Source organism: Orbicella franksi, chromosome 8 (genome assembly GCF_964199315.1).
Source record: "Orbicella franksi chromosome 8, jaOrbFran1.1, whole genome shotgun sequence".
NCBI lineage: Eukaryota > Metazoa > Cnidaria > Anthozoa > Scleractinia > Merulinidae > Orbicella > Orbicella franksi.
The window spans coordinates 18,685,653-18,703,578 of NC_138152.1; the positions used below are offsets into that span (position 1 = coordinate 18,685,653).

General features: G+C 40.2%; 5 protein-coding genes across 5 annotated transcripts in view; 1 reads left to right on the forward strand and 4 right to left on the reverse strand.

The window, feature by feature from the left end:
- Nucleotides 1–3,964, reverse strand: part of LOC145495199 (methylcrotonoyl-CoA carboxylase beta chain, mitochondrial-like) — a 170,747-nt gene extending 166,783 nt beyond the window's left edge. Inside the window, exon 1 of the mRNA XM_081474779.1 lies at nt 3,724–3,964. Coding sequence (XP_081330905.1) covers nt 3,724–3,858 — 135 coding nt within the window. The 5' untranslated portion in view covers nt 3,859–3,964. The remainder of the gene's footprint in view (nt 1–3,723) is intronic.
- Nucleotides 3,965–7,118: 3,154 nt separating this feature from the next.
- On the reverse strand, nt 7,119–11,926 carry LOC145495201 (uncharacterized). The gene is made up of 2 exons (XM_081474784.1): nt 11,687–11,926; nt 7,119–11,174 (listed from the first exon to the last, which is right to left on the reverse strand). Exon 2 carries the CDS (start codon nt 9,544–9,546, stop codon nt 7,993–7,995), a length of 1,554 nt encoding a protein of 517 aa, XP_081330910.1. The 5' UTR covers nt 9,547–11,174; nt 11,687–11,926; the 3' UTR covers nt 7,119–7,992.
- Nucleotides 11,927–12,048: 122 nt separating this feature from the next.
- On the reverse strand, nt 12,049–12,576 carry LOC145495245 (uncharacterized). The gene has a single exon (XM_081474844.1). It carries the CDS (start codon nt 12,391–12,393, stop codon nt 12,049–12,051), a length of 345 nt encoding a protein of 114 aa, XP_081330970.1. The 5' UTR covers nt 12,394–12,576.
- On the reverse strand, nt 12,575–13,452 carry LOC145495241 (uncharacterized). The gene is made up of 2 exons (XM_081474838.1): nt 12,917–13,452; nt 12,575–12,793 (listed from the first exon to the last, which is right to left on the reverse strand). Exons 1-2 carry the CDS (start codon nt 13,130–13,132, stop codon nt 12,575–12,577), a joined length of 435 nt encoding a protein of 144 aa, XP_081330964.1. The 5' UTR covers nt 13,133–13,452.
- Nucleotides 13,453–13,762: 310 nt separating this feature from the next.
- On the forward strand, nt 13,763–16,303 carry LOC145494208 (uncharacterized). Its single transcript, XM_081473664.1, has one exon. It carries the CDS (start codon nt 13,763–13,765, stop codon nt 16,301–16,303), a length of 2,541 nt encoding a protein of 846 aa, XP_081329790.1.
- The last annotated feature ends 1,623 nt before the right edge of the window (nt 16,304–17,926 follow it).

Here is a 17,926-nt window from a genome sequence, read left to right on the forward strand (position 1 = left end):
GTGAAAAATTTTAGTCGCCAAAATATATGCACAAATTAATAATTAATTAATAACAAATAATAATCTTATTATTATCTAACGGTAGTATCAATAACATTTTCCTTGAACCACCAAGTAAATTGAAGTCCCGTTCAGTGAAAGAAGTACCTAATGTTGATTCAAATATGCTTTTATTGGAATGATCAAATGAAATAGTTTCTGATCACAGTGAAAAAGTACTATATTATTGCAACAGTGTTGTGAGTTGATCACAATAAGATAGCCTCATTCGCAGCTGAATGGCGGAAAGTTTTCCAATGTTTATCAAGGCAACATCAAATTCTTGCTGAGACCATAAAGTGAACACTATTTTTACCTTATCGCTTATGATCTTTTTTAAATGTTCAACCTCGTTTTCTGCTCGAATAAGCAAACGATATAAAACTTCATCTGAAAATTAAAGACTGTATTGAAATGGACAGAAAAGTTCACGCTCAAATTGTTTGTCGTTTTGAATTTAATACGTGAACCATGGAACGCAAATACTCAACGTGAAAATACTTTCACAAGTTTTAGGGCAATCACTAAGACGGATATTTTTTATTGATGAAATCTTTGACAATTTAAAAATAAACCCAGGTTCATTCACACAAGTGAAATTTATTTACAACTGCGAGCCGCTTTTCATCACAGTTTTTTTTATTTATAGAATCCCCCGTGCTTGTGTTATCAAGTTTGCTGTAAAGTCAAGTATTTTTGTGTCCACTGAAACAAAATACGTTTCTCAAATTCATCTGGATGTTTCTCAAATATATTGTGGATCCTGTCACCGTCAAGCTTTCCAAGCTTTTGCAATTCCTCTTCTTTTCGATGGCAAATGACCGGATTGCGTGCGTTGGCTCACGTTTACAGGTAAAATTGTCATGTGCCAAAGTTCAGTCAAGTGGAACGAATTTCGTCGCGTCCTAAGCTCAACTGAATGCAATTCCTTGATCTTTGTTTACCGTGTAACATTTTGGTTAAAATCCCACAACAACTAGCTTTGCAAAGTGAATTCTTAATGCTCAGAACATTTTTCTTTTCGCTCCAGTTGATAGTCCGCTCAAGCTCCTGACACATAAGTCACGTTAATTTTAGTCGGCGAGCTGGTGACTCGTGTTCTAATTTAGTCACCAGCTCCAAAATTCTAGTCGCCATGGCAACTAAAATGGTCGCAACTTGGAGGGTTGATCTCTAAACTTTCACGTTGACGTGAGATCAACATATAAGTGTTTTTTTAAAGTGAAATGAGCATCTCTGTGGTCACACAATCTCATGAAATCAACATTTAACTGTTCCTTAAGTGAAAAAAGCATCTTTGAGGTCGCCTCTTGACCTGAAATAAACATTTTGCCTTTTTTGAAGTGAAAACAAATTTATTGCTTTCAAAGCTTGAAGTGAGGCAAAGTTTTTTTCTTTGATTGAGGACCAGAAACTTGTTTTGAGCTTTTTCTGGCAATTCAGCAAAATGTAACCTTAAATTCTATATAAGGCGGATATACATACGGCCCTTCAACTGCCATAATCTCTAATTGTTCGGCAATCAGGTAAAATAAGGATTCAACTGTCCTTAAGCTACTGGTAAGCTTAAGGTGTGCTGAGTTCAATTAATAACACCGTCATGTCACCAAAGGGTGCCACCTTGTTCCTCTTCTTTCAATCAATGTATTGATCTTCGCCTGTTCTTGTCTGAAGTGGGTTTACTGCTTGACTTAAGTTAGGTGAGCAACCCTTCAAGCACACTATTGTGTTCATCATGAAGGGATATTAACTCCTACAGAAAGATAAACAAAATCACTTAATTTGTTGCAAGGCTATATCTCTCTCCTCTATAACAACCATGTACCCTCTACATGGAAAAGGGAAAGTGTGGCCATTTAAAGAAACCAGGAACTTCTTTGTTGCTCTCCTTTTCCTGACTGTGGTCTTTGACCTTCACTTTGTCTTTTATGTACAAATTCATGTATATGCATTTAAGCCAAGCAAATAGACCATATTCATATCCTCAGTATTGGACTGGATCTAGCTTGAAACGAAGGCTCATGCGGCAGAATATCATGAAAAAGAGATAAATGCCATTTGCATTTGAAAAGACTCTCTGCATTAGCCTTAGTTGAGAGCAAGATTCAGTCCAATGCTGGGAATACGAATATGGTTTATTGAATCTATAACAACAACTGACACAAAGTCACTGAGCCCTTTGCAAACTTCTGCTATCTAAAATACAAGTTTATATAAGCTTTAAGGTTGGAATTATATTAAGCATATTATACGAAAATAAACTCAGTTAACTCTATAATAATACACATGAAAAAATTACTCAATTCTGATTGGCTAAGAGCAGTGCAATTCAAGTGTAACACAAGTGCAAAAAGTGTAACATCAGTGCAAAAAGTGTACCACCAGTGTAAATTACACATTGAAATTCTGGATTATGATTGACTGAAAGACAATAGGAACTTTTCTAAGAAAATGATATCAGGTAAAATGATGACAAAAATTTTGTGATGAAACTTTGAAAAAAGTTTTCTCAAATGAGAAAAAAATGGCTTCAAGAAAGATCTTCCGGCACTTCCTCCGTGCGAATTTTTTCATGTTTATATTATTAATAAGTAATCATACGGTTTTTTTCGCTCAATTTGGAGTTAAGTTGCACTTGTGAGTTTTTCAAAAAGCTCACTCATGCAAATTAATTCCAAATTGAACTCGAAACCATATGATTACCTATACCGGTACTTAGTGCAGCTGCAGCCATTGTCCAACTATTCGTATTGGTGTGCATGTTCAAATGAATATGCATGTTTAACCCAAATATGTCAACACACTTCATAATTTGCAAGAAGTAGACCCAGATTTTAGATCCTAGAAATATATATCAATGGCAAAAATATGTCCAAGCCACTTTTTGAAGTTTGAATCAAAATGTTAATGCTGTAGCTTACTTATACATACTGAAGAAACGAGGGAAAAACGAGTAAAAAAATCATGGATTTAGGCTTGAAATATGGCTAACAGTTGACCATTTGTGACTCAAATTTTCCCATCCTGAGAAAAAATAAATTACAGCCTTAACATCAAACTGTTACCTTAGTCATCTGTGTGTGGCTTGGGCGGGATGGTTTGCGCAAAAAAAAAGAAAATAAGGCAGTTAAATATTTAACACTGTGTTGCAACTAACCAAAAACAAAACAAACTTGAGGGAACACAATAGTAAATTTTCCTATACTTACACCATATTCACACCATCTTCTTCCTCAAAACTTTCCACTAAGTTCCACCATGTTGAAATACGCCCCTAGCTAATCAGCGTGTTCAATACACTACATGTGACCTATAGTTTTCAAACCCAGTCTCTTCTACTATCCATGGTGATATACACACTCAGTGTCACAGAGAGAAAAGCTCTTAGGTAACCCTTTATATAGTGCACCTATCTGCCTCCGATCCCCACAACCCACTCCAGGAATAATTAAGTAATTGATATTTAATTATTTCATTCATGGACCATTTAAGTCAAGAACAACTAATAACAAGGAACTTGGTCAGCAGATCAACAAAACAGTTAACAGGAATCGAGGGAAATCGCATCACCAAGAAATAACCGAAATTTCTAGGTACGCTAAAAATGGACCTATCAGTCCAGTAAACGCCCACGGATTATCAATAAAGCTGTTCAACTAATTTCGAAACTTCGCTCGTTGTTACCTCAAATTCTGGGGATTTTTCAACAGCAGTTCCGATGACACTTGCCCTCGAGAGATCATGGTATCGGTGCCTCTGAGCTACCAGTATCCGATAGATTTGTCTGCCACTTTGCTGTAATACCCTTGAACTAGTCATTTCAATTTTCAATTAATTAACAGTTGCAATAAACGAAGAAGTACCCTGTCCGTCGAACTGTCCTCCTCTTTGCCACGGTTTTTGCCACGCGAAAGCGAATTACTGGCCAGTGGTGCCTGGCAATAAGAAGTGAGTACTTTGTGTATGACAAATTTGGACGACTTCGGCCGGGGTGTGTGCACGAACGTCCATGTAGCAGTAGGCCATATTCGTGTCGCGGTTGAACACTGACGTCAGACGATGCGTCCCCAATGTTCGGCAGTTTCCAATATGGCGGCCAAGTGTCGAGGCGGTCGTGAGAATTCCCAATTCTTTCTAATATTGTACTTCTGAGTTATCTGTGAAATTAGTATCATTTAAGGTAGGTCTTAAGGATTCTATAAATGTATCATTTTGTTCTTAGTAAAGTTTATTTGGTGAAAAACGTCTAAACACGCATTTTTGCAGTCAAGAAGGGTCCCTTTGAGTCATCCCTTGGTCCTTTTGAGTCATCGCGGTGTGAAAAGACCATATCGAATATATTTTTTTGCTAGAAAATTTTACAGCATTCCATTTTCGAGCTTCATTAAATAATTGTTTGCCTAATAATGAAGCTGAGTTATATAATGTTATTGATTTTTCGTTGTACTTAAATAAGTCTATCTTTGTTATTGTCTTTCAATTAAATTGTAAAACAAGCATTCCACCTAACGTTGTATAATGGCCGTTGATGGGGGCCTATTTCTTCAAGCATTTATGTTTGTCTATAGACTTCTCATCACTCTTTGATTGTAAAGCTTGTTACAAAGAATACTTTTATGGTATCAAAAAGTGGTGGAATAAAGTGAAAGTTAAAGTGAAAGTACTAAATGCCTAAGCTTAAATGTATAGTTTTATTCTTTGTAAAGTTTCTCTTTTATGCAAAGCGTATAAAGATGTATTTTTACAGCAAGAGGGGTCCCTTTGAACCTTAATACTCACCAACGATGTAAAACCAAGGGAAACAAATAGCTTAAAACAATATAGAGCAGGAAACGAAAAGCCCCAAAGCAAAGAAAAACTTTACAGGTAAATCCCTTTCAAATATATTTTATTTCTAGACAATTCAGCAATTAAAGCCAAAACATTTCTAATTATAGCATTTCATTTTCAATTTTCATGAAATAATAACAAAGCTTAGCTGTAATTTCCTTGATTTTTTCATTATACATCACACTATACTAAATAATATAAATGTATATAGTTTTTCTTTGTAAAGAATATTTTGTGCAAAACATATAAACATGCATTTTTGCAGTCGTAAGGGGTCCTTTTGAGTCATCGCTTGGTCCTTTTGAGACATCCCGGTGTAAATTGTTCATGTAGCAAATAGATTTCAACCTCGTTCCCAGGGCTTTTCCCTTTGAAATTGGAGCCCTGGGAACGAGGTTGAATAGATTTTTATTTCTAGACAGTTCAGCAATTAAGGCCAAAACATTTATAGTACTTCATTGTTGATCTTCATGAAATAATTGTTTGCATAATAACAAAGCTTAGCTGTAATTCTGTTGATTTTTCATTATACATCACACTATTCTAAATATTGTAAATGTAAATATTTTTTTCTTTGTAAAGTTTATTTCATGCAAAACATAACTGAGCCATTTCCCAAAAACATACCTGGTAGGTTTTAGCCTGGATTCGGGCTGTGTCCTAATCCAGGCTAAGCCAGCGACTTGAAACCCAGGAGGGACTCTGTCAAGGCCAGGCTGGGTACATGGCCCAGGCCTTGGCCTATCTGCTGGCGGGTTTCTGGGGGCCAGCTGTCAAAAGCAGGGGGAGGGGAGGGTGTCTTGTACTGACACCCTTAGCTAGCTTGACTTTGAGTTTTTAGTGTTAGATAACCTGGTTATTGACTGTGTTTCTGGGTATTTTACTCCGTTGTTGAACCTTGTTTGAGGTTTCTGTGTTGACATGGCACCCTGCTTGAGTGGTCCATGCCACGTGCATTCGTGACGGGCCAGTCTCCTGGCCAGGGGGTGCTCAGAGGACTTCTGGCTGGTGGGATTGTCTTTGAGTCAATGCAAGCATGTTTTTGTGAATTCGGTCAGATATAAACACAGATTTTTGCAGTCAAGAGGGGTCCTTTTGAGTCATCCCAGTGTGAATTGTTCATATCGAATATGTTTGTTTACGAATATTTTGCATATTATATGAAAAAGCTTCAGAGGTGTCTTTCTATTCTACACCAACAGCTACTAAAGCAAACTGATTACAACCTCATCATTAAACATGGGAGCACCTTGCATAGAATGTTAGTGTCTATAATACAAAATTTGAAAGCAATTGAAATAAAATGAAATCTCATGCCCTAAGACTAATATGTTATATCCTGTGCGACTTACACGAAGTAGTTGTTAGATGATATATTTAGTGTGACTCGCATGAAGTGTGTTAGAATTAAACCATGTGCTTTTAGAGTGTACACATCGAGCTAGAGTGAATTTGGAGTGTTACATTGGCGATGAGGAGAAAAACAAGACAGAATTATGACGGAACAAACACCAGCAACAAGTGGAGCAGCACAAGCGATTCAAGTCGTCACAGAGACTAGAAACCTTCAAACACAGCCATTTATCATTCCTGATGAAGTGAACAGCATCGGCAAAGCATGGGAAGAATGGCTGGAGGGAATTGAGCGAGAATACCAATACTTCAGAATTACGAAGGCCGTCGATAAGAAGGATGCTATAATAATTTACGGCGGGAAAGAGATAGCTCAATTAGAAAAGAGCCTACCAGATCCAGAGGTGGAAGATGTGTACCTGAAGTTGCATACTAAGCTGAATGATCACTTCACTCCAAAGAAGAATAAGCATCATGCGAGGTATTTATTTTTGAAAATGAGGCCACACATGGGTGAAACCACAAGTGCATACGCGGCAAGGCTGTGAGAGAAAGCGAAGGAATGTGAGTTTGGAGCTACATTCGATGAGAGAATTTTGGAGCACATAATTCAAACCATTAATAACAAGAAGATGATTGAGAAAGCCATTAGCAAGACGTGGGATCTAACACGATTTCTGACCGAAGCAAGCCAGACGGAGGATATTGCAAGGCAAATGAAAGATACGGGAAGTGAGAATGTTTCCCGTGAGAATGTTTCTCGTGTGCATTCCGATTTGCAAGACCCCAAACAACAAAGCAGTGGATCCAATGAAACACAGCGGCCTTATTTGACTGATTACGTCATGTGACATGTTTACATTAATTTTGATCAGACGCCAGAAGCATTTAGAATATGCAATTGAGTTGAACTGCAGTATTAACTAGATAAACTTTGATATTTTTGTTATGAGCATACTAACCTACTAACCCACTAGTTTTAAGCACCAATTAATCACATTAAGTCTCAAGACTTTGGTTCTGATTGATTTAAAGACTCTGGAACATTGAATTGGATTTTGCCATCCTGTGTTATTATTTTATTGTATGTGGACTGTGTAGACAACCGCAAAAAAGGGGGAGATGTTATATCCTGTGCGACTTACACGAAGTAGTTGTTAGATGATATATTTAGTGTGACTCACATGAAGTGTGTTAGAATTAAACCATGTGCTTTTAGAGTGTACACATCGAGCTCGAGTGAATTTGGAGTGTTACATTCTTTACATTTATGTTTGCTGTTATTACTATAGACGAGTGGAAATTAGAAGTCAGCAACATCCTCCCCAGGGGATTCATCCTTGACAAGTGCAGGGAGCTGAAATTTGCCACTACTGAGCTGTAATAAATGGAGCTAAAAAATTGTGACACATATTGAAGGAGTGGGAAGGGATTTGGGAAAGCTTTGTTTGTTTGTTTGTTTGTTTGTTTGTTTGTTTGTTTGTTTGTGATATCCTGGCTGAAGCAAAATGGCCAGCCAAAGCTGTGCAATGTGTTTGGAGGTAAAATATACAGTGCTGCTACTATTTCCTTTGTCAAAGTACATTAAAATTTTATCTCCATGTGATAATCACAAAAAGTCCTTTTCTCACAGTCATTCGTATTCCAAGTATGTCCCAGAGGCATTTGACAAACTGGAAATTTTTATGTCAAATGTACAGTGGGGTGCAGGGTTGTCTGGGAGGGATGTTGAAGTGTCAAATTTACCAGAATATATCCAATACCATGCAGTCAGATTTTGCTGAGAGGTACTGCTTTACATTTTGCGGCATCTTTGCATTTGCTACATCTCCACTTTCTACCACTGTTTAGTGCCCATGCCTGTACATTAACACATGTGGGATGATACCATGCTTTGCATTTGTAACTGCACTGAACATATTCATCTTTATCATATGGAAGTCTACATACACAGTAAATAGCAATGGCAGATTTGTTGCAGTTTAAGTGAAAAGGTACCCTTCGTGTTGTTCTGGGAAATTGCACCATCGCTCCATTTTCTAGGCAGTTAACATAGTGTTGCCGCATAGATCCTTGATCGTGCCTTAGATGGACTGGGTCCAAACCATGACACAGATCAGTTGCAAAAGCCAGTGAAAATAAGCCACAGTCGTTAGCACCCACTTGTCTCTGGACCTTTTTGTTTATGAACGTGACTTTAGAACCGGGATACATCAACATACGACAAGCGTGTTCTACTGCAATTGAATTGGGCTTTTGATATATGCTATCAAAGATTTTGACCGTGCCAGTGCCAGGTGTTGTTGAAATTGTACTAAGGCACACCCAGTGAGACCCAGTATTCAACATCTGTACGAACTTGGATGTTGTAGGCACAACATGTGAACCTTTTGTTGCTGGATCATGAAGGCCATCTACATATGGAAAATCTTTCTTTAGAAGCAGCTGCCCTGCATGGATCTTTGAATCAGCTAGCCAGTAGTTCTTTTTTAAGATGCTTGTTTTGCTTTCCAGGTAGAGAACAAGTTTATGATCAGGATCATCAGGACAGCAGTTTTCAAGTTTCACCCATGAACGAGGATCAGGAGAATTGTCGTCAACAATAATTGCACTGGCTGTGCTGGAAGGGACACAGCTTCGAGCAGCTGGTGGTACTGCAGTGGGAATAGCTGATGGTACTGCAGTGGGAGTAGCTGGTGGTACTACAGTGGGATTAACTGGTGGTACTGCAGTGCACGTAGCTGGTGGTACTACAGTGGGCGTAGCTGGTGGTACTGCAGGGGGAGTAGCTGGTGGTACTGCAGTGCGCGTAGCTGGTGGTACTGCAGTGGAAGCAGCTGGTGGTACCGCTGTGGGAGTAACTGGTGGTACTGCAGTGGGCGTGGCTGGTGGTACTGCAGTGGGTGTAGCTGGTGGTACTGCAGTGGGCGTAGCTGGTGGTACTGCAGTGGGAGTAGCTGGTGGTACTGCAGTGGGAGCAGCTGGTGGTACTGCAGTGGGAGTAGCTGGTGGTACTGGAGTAGGAGCAGCTGGTTGTACTGTAGTGGGAGTAGCTGGTGGTACTGCAGTGGGGGCAGCTAGTGGTTCTGTCGTGTGAGTAGCTGGTGATACTGCCGTGCGAGTAGCTGGTGGTACTGCAATGCAGTGGGTGTGGGGTTTTGCTGTAGATTGGTTCTGTGGTTTAGCAGCAGCTTGAACGCCAGGTTCAGCATCAGGTTTGGTACATGTAGTAGATTCAGCTTCCAGCACCCCAGTGGGAGTAATTGAAGTTGGTGCAGGATTAGGATCAGATGTAGCTGGATCAGCTTTGTAATCTAAATCCATTGAGACAATTTCACTTTCAATAACACAGTCACTCAGACTCTTTGGCACGCTTAGGGACGGGTTGTCCTGCTGTCACATCAACATTAACCTTAAACGTTCTTTTCATTATCTCGGCCCTTTCACCATGCCGACCAGAGAACGCATTTCGGGTTTTCACTTTTGGGATCTCCTTGAAGCTACTTAAACTTACGGACTTGGAAGTACTCGGCTTTGATGTACTTGACGCGGATGTGCTTGACTCAGATGTACTTGACTTGGAATAACCCTTATTTCGCGGCTTTCCTAGTACAAGGCCTTCTTCCTTCTGGGCAGCATTGCTCAAGATATTAATGCAATCATGTAGAAGGGTGTACACTTCCTTCAAGCTTTCATTGTCATGAAGAATGTGAGTTAATGATGTGGCTTGTTTTATGGCTTCTTTGCACTTTGTGTTCCACGATCTACTTGATTTCTGTCGATATAGGGAAGTTTTGAAGGCTCTTCATCGAAAATCACATTTGGGCCATGAACCTTGTTTTCCGGTATCGCATCTTCCACTGCCTCTCTCCCATCAGTTTTAGCAATTGGCTCTTTACTAAACACGACAACATGGTCCAAAGTTAGAAAAGGAGATTCTCTGTAATGCGCAGGGAATTTTTCAAATCCCCAACCTTTGAAATACCTAAACACAGCTAAGAAGTGCTTGCAAGGAAGGCAGTGCTTCTCCCAATCAACGCATTCACAATGTGGTATTGTTTCATCGTCTCCGAACGACAAGTAATACCAGCAACCCTTGCTGTTAGGATCCAAGCTTTTAACTTTAAATGTGCCTCGTTCTTCATCTGTCACTTGAATGCGTTCTTGCCCTATCTCGACAGCTGAAGACAGCCTATCCAAGCAGTGATTGACAAGCAAGGGAGGACGATCGTGCAGATAATGTGGCACCTCAGCATTATACTGGCAGTACTGACTGGAAAGTCGAACATTGTTTTCGACATATCTGTGGGGAGTAAAACGACAGTTGAATGCACTTTATTCGGAACCGTGAGTTAAGTGTATTTAATCCAACTGACACATAAATGAGTAATCATTGACTAATTGATAGTCAATCAATCAATCGATCACAGGACACTGGCTAATCAAGTTATTACACGTTGCTATCAGTTATTACTGATGTCACTTGTACTGATTTTTTTGATATATGCACATAAAAGGTGAAAACTGCTGGGCGCTTTCAAAGCTCTGTTACGGCCCGCCAAGGGTTAAAAGGCTAATTTCTCATTAAAGATTTTTGTTAGTGTTAGAGGGAAAATAAGAGGCGGTTGGACCTCGGGAATGACCTAGTGCACAAGACATAAGAGGCCATTGCGAAACAATTTGTTGGCCGGGATTCTCACTTACAGGCGTATGGACGCGAGCAACTTACACCACATGATATTACAGACTGATATTATGACCTTTACCTACTGTATTACCTGTCGCAGCTTTCTGGGAGAAACTCCTCTATCAGAATGCTTGGCATGGTACTCAAGGAGGAGTTGCGTCTTCCTACCAAATATTCTGATGTAAAACCCAAGTTTTGACGTTCAGTGCCATTGTTGGTGTTGACATTGACAAGTATTGTCTTTGCGGTAGGCCCAAACCCAGCGCTGAATAACAGAAACAAAAAGAATCAGTATAAACGTGGTGCAGTTTTGCTTTAGCGATTTGTGCGTAAAATGTAACGAGAAACAACACGCCACAGGCATGTGGTTGTTATTTTAGCGCATGCCTTACTAGGTAGTCCATTTTATAGGAAACTGTTTGAACCTAGGAGTATCAGTAGTTCGTCTAGAGTGATCGTCCGCGTGATGGTTGGTCTAGAAAGGAACTGTTGTCATCTTCAGAGTCAAGTGAGTAGTCGCTTGACTTCTGCCCAGGTTGTCGAAACGTCAGTCACAAGCGACAGTTCTTTTCAGATCTACCATCACTCGGCAGTCTACTTTGCTGGGAAGAAAACCTCTCCATACACATAACTTTGAATAAATTCCGTTTTCCCACTAGTCTTGAATCTAGAAAATGTTCAAGAGATAAATGCAACAATGTATTCGAGTCACTAAAGGTTAACTTACACTAACAAACGGTGGGGGAAATTGTATTGTACAACGGCAAATGGACTTACCTTGTGTTGTCTCAGCCAGGTTTTTTCAAACCACTTTCTAAAGAGAGACTGTCCCCAAAGTTCTTCGTCGTCTTTAAGTAGCTGCACCTTCTCCTCGAACGCCTCAACTGTTCTCTCACGGACAATGCTTCTCATTGCAGCTAAGGCTTTCGTCTTTAAATGGCTCATTCCGTTGCTGATTTTTGACAGCCAACGCTCCCACGCTTGCTCTCTATGAAAGTCGCATATGTAGACAAGACATTCTAATAAAAGAGAAGTTATAGTTTTCTTGTCAAACATAAAGCAATGTCGATGTACACGTCGATCTACACATTGCAATTGCAGGCATGCGCTGAACTGATTTTATTCTTTATGCGCTATTTCTAAGGCATTTTATGACTGGGAATGTTCTTAAAGTATATTTCAACAAACAACAACAATACCAACAAAATAAACAAACAAACAAAAACACGATGTTTCCAATTTCCACTCATGTCAAAGGTACCTGGGAAAAGATCTTCCACTGCCGAAATCTCTTCTTCAGCATAATCAGCCATGAAGTATTTTGGAGCCCAATCAGGATTCCACTTCCTAATGACAGACAAAACCTCTTTAACAGCATCAGTGGTCTCCGACTGTGTTACAAACGAAACTACCACTTTGTATCCCACATTCATCTTTACAACGAGGAAATAGAGGGGCAGAGAAGTGCCATCGTCCACTTTCATTTCCTCGAGATCGTCGTCTTCCAGTTCACCCTCTTCAACACTGTCTTCTCTGTCCGCAGCGGCATTCTTGGATTCTGGGTCAACATAGGGACGAAATTCGAAAAAATCACCCTCGTTTTCAGCTCGCCAAACTTTGATTTTTTCAATGAGGTTCGCCTGGTCAACCTTTGCCAAACGCTGTTTAATAACCGCATTGTACATGTGATTTTTTTAGGGTGCTCTTGCTGAGGCAGAAGCGTTTATCAGACTTAGGGGGAGATGCGCTTCCTGGAAACAGACTATTCTTCACATACACATTGATGTGACGTTTCATCTCGTTTACATCTCGGACACCATCCCCGGCTAAAGCTTGTATTCTTTCCACTATTCTTGGGTCGATTCTTTGAGATATTCCAGCCACCTGTAACCCAAAGGCAGAATTTTGTTTACTCCAGGATTCATTTTGGTTTATGTATTCTGTGACAAAATGTAGCGGTCGGGTGATACCCCTCCACTTGATTTGGACTTTAACAAACAGACATACCTTTCCTAAAAAATGATTGGCCTGGTCGCAATCCCGTGGAAATTCAATATAGACCCGCTTTTCTCCCTTTCCACTTGTAAGGTCAGCCCTGAGTTGCTCAGAGGCCCTTTTTCTTCTTCTCTCCGTGTTTTCTGAGATCTTTATAAAGAAAGAAACAAAAAACGTACAAAAACATGTTACTCTCTTCAAGTGATAATGGAACCCTATGAACTTCATGCAGAAATGGCTGCCATCGACTTAGGTTATCTGGTCAAGTTTCTGCAACCACTCACCGGGTAACATCAAAAGGAAATAATACACTAAAACTACTATTTGGGCTTCCCTCCAATTTGAAACTAATTTAGATACTAGATGGTATATACTACGGATAAAAATTGAAAGAATCTAAAAACGAGATAAGGTATATTGCGAGGTACCTTGTAATTAGGGAATCACAGCGTCTCTCTTGTTACCACCGTAGCTGGGCAGTTGAGCTTCTTGGTGGTCTGCTTAAACAGTCTATTTTTTTGGACCCATATAGTGGTCTGCGTCAACCTGTAATATAAGTTGTTGTACCATGTAAACATCTAGCACATTTTTCTTTCATGATAGCTATCAATGGGAAGTTGTCGCTCACTTACTCTGTTCTGTTGATTTCTTTGTTTTTCTTTAGCGTGACGGTCCATGCCATGCTGGCAATTGTACACTTTTCTACCAACAATAATATAGGGACATCCATGCATACAGACAGACAGACAGACAGACAGACAGACAGACAGACAGGCAGACATACATACATACTCTCCGCATTCTGAGCGCCCGTAAATTGGAGTGAGAGCAAAAATTTGACGAAGCAGGGACATGACAATGGCGACCTGCCACGTTTATGCCTTGCTGGTCTTATTCGCGTGGTATTCTTTACCCACGACGCTTCCAATTAGGACCAAAATTTCAGATACAACCTACTTCAATTCGATAACTATTTCCGTGGACCAAAGTTGCCCTTTCAAGCAGAGACATGTAATCGAAGACCTACTTTATAACAGCCAAAGCGACTGCGGACGACGCCATCTTCACGTCGACTTCGCGTATAATCCTGTCCGAAAGAGATATTTACGAAGAAAATTCATATCCAGGAAAACATTATACTACTCGAATGCTGTGGCAACACACAATATTCTACTCCTAAGAGGGGGAGACGTGGAAAGTAATCCTGGCGACAAACCTAAATGTTCGGCGTGCCAAAGAACTATCGCCGTGAACCACCGTTCATCGATGTGTTCTTCTTGCCACAGTAATTATCATATTAAATGCGGCGGTTTTTCCATCAGTCAACGCAGAGATCTGCTCGGTTCAACTAGTTTATCAGAGCCATGGATGTGCAATTGCTGCAGCCTAGGAACTTTACCATTTTCTACCACGTCTCCTGAAGAATTGATCTCCTTATTTGTGGACCCAGCAAAACCCGATTTGAACAACTCAGCGGCAAGCGACTCGCTGTCATCCCAATCACCGTTAGAATGGTTTACTACGAACATTACCGGTTACTATAAGAAAAGTTTGAAGATTGGCCACCTCAACGTCAACAGTATCTTCGGTAAGTCGGACGAAGTCATCAATCTACTCGACAAATGCGCCTTCGACATCCTGTTTATCAGTGAAAGTAAGATCGATGAATCTGTCTCTACTTCTTTATTTACTCACTCGCAATATCGTATCATTCGACGAGACAGAAAAAAAGGAGGTGGAGGATTACTCGTCTATATCAGATCAAACGTAACGGCCCGTCGACAAGTTAAATTTGAGCCTGAAGGTATCGAATCGATCTGTTTAGATGTAAAGGGGTGCGCTAAAAACTGGTTTCTAGTATGTGCTTGCTACCGCTCCCCTGGTAAATGCAAAGTCAAGGATTTTATTCCAGCCTGTGCGTCAGCAGCAGAGAAAATGTACGTCAAACGGAAAGAAGTCATGTTTATCGGGGACTTTAATATGAACATGCTTGAATCACCTGATAACCCAAATGGCCCTAATAAAGATCTGACCAAGTTCAGCCAACAATTCTGTCTAACGAATGTTATTCACGAGGCTACAAGAACAACTAATTATTCAAGAACTCTACTTGACATTGTTTTAACATCACACCCTGAGAGATTGGCGACAAGTGGAATTTTGCAAGTCGGGATTAGCGATCACGACCTGATCTTTGTTGTGAGGAAACAAAAGCTACCGAGACCTAAGGCAAGAACAATAGAATTCAGATCCCTGAAGTATTTGGACTCGAACACATTTCTTTCTGATCTCAGAAACGTCCCCTGGGACAGCGCTTATATTTATGACAACATCGATGATATATGGGCACATTGGTCTGGCCTATATAAACAAGTCCTAGACGAGCACGCACCTGTAAAACGAATACAGCTTCGTAATAACCAATTGCCGTGGATCAGCCCAGACATTCAAAAGCAGATTCGCATACGAAACCGACTCTACAAGAAATTCCGTCGCGCGCCAACAGACTCAAACTGGTGTAAGTACAAAGAACAACGGAACAGAGTTACAGGTCTAAAGAGAAGAGCAGTCAAAAATTTCTGCGCCGATGCAGCCTCAGGAACATCATCTGCTGGTTTATTCTGGAAAAAGATGAAACCTCTTCTTCCGAACAACAAATCTAACACTGATGGCACAGGTAACATCCATCTTCTGGATGATGGGAAACTCGTATCTAATCCCAGCAACGTATTTAACGACTTCTTTGTAAATCCAAGAATACAGGACTCAGCCTTGAGCTTAACGGAAGAGAATTTCGGCGACCATCCTAGCATAGCAGCAATTAAAAGCAAATCATACAACCTTGACTTTGCTTTTAAGGAAATCAACAAGGAAACCGTAACCAACTACGTATTAAAAATGAATGCCAAGAAATCCACTGGCCCCGACGGTTTCTCTCCAAAGATTGTTAAACTTTCCGCTATAGCCGTGGCTACTCCGTTAACGTCTTTGTTTAATTACTGTATTCGCACGAGTACTCTGCCCAAAGAATGGAAAATGAGTAATGTCACCCCCATCCATAAGAAGGGCGATGTGACCGATAAAAACAATTACCGACCAGTCAGCGTTATCTCTGCAATCTCCAAACTATTTGAGAAAGTGCTGTTCGACCAGATGTACGCCTCCTTTGCACCAATTTTCTCGCCTAACATGTCGGGTTTTCTTAAGGGACATTCCTGCGCTACAGCGTTGATCAAATTAACAGATGATTGGAGACGCGCACTTGATGAAAAAAAAGAAGTGGGTGTAGTTGCTATCGATCTCTCCAAGGCCTTCGACTGCATTTGCCACAATCTGCTGCTAGCAAAGTTAAAGCTTGCAAGAACCAGCCCTACAACTTTTAAGATCATTTTTGCATGACCGTAAACAAAGGGTAATATGCAATAATACGTGCTCTAGCTGGTCACTTTTACAGTGCGGCGTCCCGCAGGGAAGTCTCCTTAGCCCCTTACTGTTTAACATCTTTATGAACGACATGAACGAATCTGTTTCCGTCTCTTCCCTCCGCCTCTACGCGGATGATACAACCGAATATATGGCGGACGAAAGTCCTCTTGTGCTTCAACACGTCTTAAATCAAGACATGGAAAAACTATCTACCTGGCTTAACTACAACTATCTTCAAGCCAACGGGGACAAGACACAAGCAATGATTCTTGGGAATTCAACATACAATTACGATTTGGAGTTTGATGGCACCTTAATCGATATCAAAGAACATTTAAAGATCCTTGGAGTATGTCTGGACAATAAGTTATCTTTCAAAGAACACACAAATGTAATGCTGAAAAGAGTATACGCTAAGATTGCCGCACTTCGTCGCCTCAAGCGCTTAGTACCCATAGATACTTTATTACTTTTATACAGGAGCTTTATAATACCGCATTTTGAGTATTGTAATTCTTTACTGATTGGTATAGGTAAAACGCTCAACAAAAAAGTGGAAGACGCTAACTACTACGGTCTACGAACAGTAATGAACACGGGGAAAACTTCTAATTATGAGTCATTACTCAAACTGCTGGGCATGAGAACGCTAGAACATAGACGTATTGAACAATCTCTGATAATATTTTTTAAGTATTTTAAAGAAAATGGCCCACGTTATATCACCAACTTATTCAAGCCCCGGGTCACGCCATACAATCTTAGAAGCAGCGGGCTAAACGTAGAACAACGCCCTTACAATAGTAGATTCTTCCACGGCTCGTATTCTTATATCATCTCTAGAATTTGGAATCAGTTACCGCCGGCAGCAAAAAATGCAGCAAACGTTCCAGCTTTTATCAATCATCTTAATACAACAAACTTTGGTGGCTGCCAATGCAGTTCTTGTCTTAAATGATTCCTTTATAGACATGTTGTATTTTTATCGTTTTTTAATATTGTATTTTTAACGCATATTTTTTAAGATATTAATAGTATGATAATTTTGTATTTTTTAATATATAGTTTTTAAATCTTTTTTTTAACATGTATGTCAAACACTTTTATCATGAGCCCCTGGCTCGGGAGACTTGGGCAACCACTCCCCGTGTTCTTGACGTAAAATAAATTACCTTACCTTACCTTACCATACTGTTCCACAGAAAGCCTTGTTGTAAATTAGCAATTCCCTGGGGTCCCCCGCCTAGTAGGAGTTTTGCACGCATGCGCAGTAAGACCTGTTGTTCGACCGCGAGGTTGCGAGTTGTCGGCCATGTTGAAAAGTGTACACGGTTATCTCCTCGGAAATTAAAATGTTGTATGTTCTAAAGACTGAACTTTTTTGCTGACCTTCGAACCTGGGACATACGGAACACAGCTGGTAGCAGAGCGAGGTTAGTGGAGAGATTTATTCGACATGGAACGACTAAAGAAAGAGAAAATGCGATCGAAGTGCAGGTACACGAGGACCAAAAACAAGCTCATGATGATGATGGAAGGAGGGCTGTCTTCAAAAATGCAAGTTATGGAGAGTTTGGATGTATTTTCGGGCGCTTA